This window comes from Mandrillus leucophaeus, unplaced genomic scaffold (assembly GCF_000951045.1).
Source record: "Mandrillus leucophaeus isolate KB7577 unplaced genomic scaffold, Mleu.le_1.0 Scaffold58, whole genome shotgun sequence".
Lineage (NCBI taxonomy): Eukaryota > Metazoa > Chordata > Mammalia > Primates > Cercopithecidae > Mandrillus > Mandrillus leucophaeus.
The window spans coordinates 377,059-378,013 of NW_012106252.1; the positions used below are offsets into that span (position 1 = coordinate 377,059).

Below are 955 nucleotides of genomic sequence, written 5' to 3' on the forward strand. Positions count from 1 at the left end.
AGCCCTATCCTAGATTTTTCCCTCTCAAATCTTGCACACTAATCCTAATCCTGGGTCTTGGCACTTCTGTAGGTTGTCTTCTGTTTTCCTTTAACTGATGGGTGAAATGTTTCCTGTTAAATGAATTCTCACCATGCTGGTCCTGCTCAGTGGTGCATACCTGGCTCCAACACTCATGGTTTTGGATGAAAGCACTTGCTGCAATGATTCCTACTGCCAACAGCATGAAGTCTTCCTTCACTGAAATAAACTTTTCCCTGAGTGATTAAAACCACATTAATTTTAAAGCTAGAATGGAACTTGATCTTCCAAATCATAGGGTCATGGAACTTTATGAATTATTTGTGTCAATCATCTTGGATTTTTTAGACATAGAAGGAAATGGTCAAGTAGTAGCTCATTTACCTGCTCTCCCATTCTCCCCCAACTTAACTGGGATTAACATGAGCCTTATGTCTGAATGGTTTATAGGCCTTTTGTAGTTCTATTTGTCTCCCTAATGGTTGGTTGTAACTCTGAGGCTTTTAAACAGCCTGTTTTTACAGTGATCAAACACTTTTGTCCAAGTTGCAATCCTGTGACTGTTTTTTCTTTTTTCTTTTTCTTTTTTTTTTAGATGGAGTCTTGCTCTGTCACTCAGGCTGGAGTGCAGTGGTGCGATCTCGGCTCACTGCAAGCTCCGCCTCCCAGGTTCACACCATTCTCCTGCCTCAACCTCCTGAGTATCTGGGACTACAGGCGCCCACCATGCCCGGCTAATTTTTGGTATTTTTAGTGGAGACAGGGTTTCACTGTGTTAGCCAGGATGGTCTCGATCTCCTGACCTTGTGATCCGCCCGCCTCGGCCTCCCAAAGTGCTGGGATTATAGGCATGAGCCACTGTGCCGGCGACTTTTTTTTCCTAAGTGACTGACCAAAGCAGTCCAGTAACCTTGAGTTATATGCAGCTATAAAG

At 43.6% G+C, this 955-nt stretch overlaps 1 protein-coding gene across 1 annotated transcript in view; it reads right to left on the reverse strand.

Annotated features, from left to right (window-relative positions):
- Positions 1–955, reverse strand: part of CNTD1 (cyclin N-terminal domain containing 1) — an 11,051-nt gene that overhangs the window by 1,619 nt on the left and 8,477 nt on the right. The window contains exon 6 of the mRNA XM_011998765.1: positions 161–257. Coding sequence (XP_011854155.1) covers positions 161–257 — 97 coding nt within the window. The remainder of the gene's footprint in view (positions 1–160; positions 258–955) is intronic.